The 1,356-nt window shown below is 50.2% G+C and overlaps 1 protein-coding gene across 1 annotated transcript; it reads right to left on the reverse strand.

Moving 5' to 3' along the window:
* Positions 1-202: 202 nt before the first annotated feature.
* On the reverse strand, positions 203-1,000 carry H257_17727 (hypothetical protein; the record flags this gene model as incomplete). Its single annotated transcript, XM_009846613.1, has 4 exons — positions 203-277; positions 331-410; positions 484-579; positions 673-1,000. The coding sequence occupies 4 exons, from the start codon at positions 998-1,000 to the stop codon at positions 203-205; spliced, it is 579 nt and encodes a 192-aa protein (XP_009844915.1).
* Positions 1,001-1,356: the final 356 nt, after the last annotated feature.

Consider the following 1,356-nt stretch of genomic DNA (forward strand, 5'->3'; position numbering starts at 1 on the left):
GTTGACGACGGTTAAGAGCCATGAGACCCACTGAAGTCCAGCCGTCCTTGTATGTGCTACCCCCGCGGAACGGCACCTTGGTTGTCGGCTGTGGTTTGTTGCAATTGTCCAAAGGTAAGTCAATTACTTCGAAGTAGTATATTTTACTACTTTGAACTCTGCAAACGCATTTCATCCACGAGCAACTCTTTCTCTTGAGACATTAACTTTGGGATTCGTCTGTGCTCTTGTACTTGGTGTGCGCGAACCTTGTTAACTCGTAGTCATACTCGAAGCTCTAGGCATCAATGAAATGGGCGCAGCGGCGAAAAAACTTGCGGATGGACGTACGGAATCAAGGCTTTGAGGGACACAAGTCGTTAACCCTTCGAACGAGTAGTCGCAGTGTCTCCTGGCGTAGCGCTTGGCGTCTCCGATCGAATCCGATCGATTCGATCGGATTCAATTCGCAATGGTACTTAGGTAGGAATGCGCAAATGTGACCAGCCCTGATTATTGTCTCTTCCAATAGGGACAGCTGGGCACGAAAGTCTTCTTGGGAAGCCATGCAATGGCGCGCACAGCACATGCGGACGTCGCCTTGGCATGTATTGAGGTGCGTTTATTTGCAAAAGAGAGACATCTTCAACAACTTGACGTCGTATCCTCGTTCTAAGAGTACTTGCTGTAGACCTTTGGCCTCGCCACTCCGGGTATGGTTTTCTTCAAAGACCATACTTTGAGTTGTTCCACCCAGCAGTCGTCCAGGACGAAGAAGGGCTTGGGCGCCACCCGGTTTAAGACTCATATTCGAGGCACGGAGCGCATCAGGGGCGAAGGCTGCTTGATTCGTCGACTGATCAAAGGTAAAGTATCCCTTCGCTCCCGGGTGCATTTCGTTGAATGCTGCGACCACTTCCTCTTGACCTTGTTTGATCATGTGCTCACACGTCCAATAGCCTTCGTTGTTCTTGCCGACGTGCAGCTTTTGAGTCGTGTATTTCTTGACGCCGTTCACCATGTTGTACAAGCGGCCGTGACATGGGCACAAGAAGTCTGAGACCATTTTTTGGGCAGGTCATGGTTGTCGGTTTGGGACCAACCTTTGCCGCCATCATCATTGGCGTAAAACACTGACTTATCGTGCGTAACCCAAACAATCTCGGACTCATTTGTTGTGCTAGGATGCTCCACCGTTGCCATGTCGTCGCCACAGTAGTAAGACATCCTGTTGCAAAGCCATGGAAATATTTGCAAAACGTCTCGCGGTACGACTTGACATCATCACGCTCGTGACCGTCGGTGTAAACGTTCTTCTTCCAGAGGCCATATCGATATCCAACGTGCTGCATCCAGCGGCGAGCCGTACTTTCCGAC

This window comes from Aphanomyces astaci (assembly GCF_000520075.1).
Source record: "Aphanomyces astaci strain APO3 unplaced genomic scaffold supercont1.117, whole genome shotgun sequence".
In the NCBI taxonomy this organism is placed as follows: Eukaryota; Oomycota; class Saprolegniomycetes; order Saprolegniales; family Verrucalvaceae; genus Aphanomyces; species Aphanomyces astaci.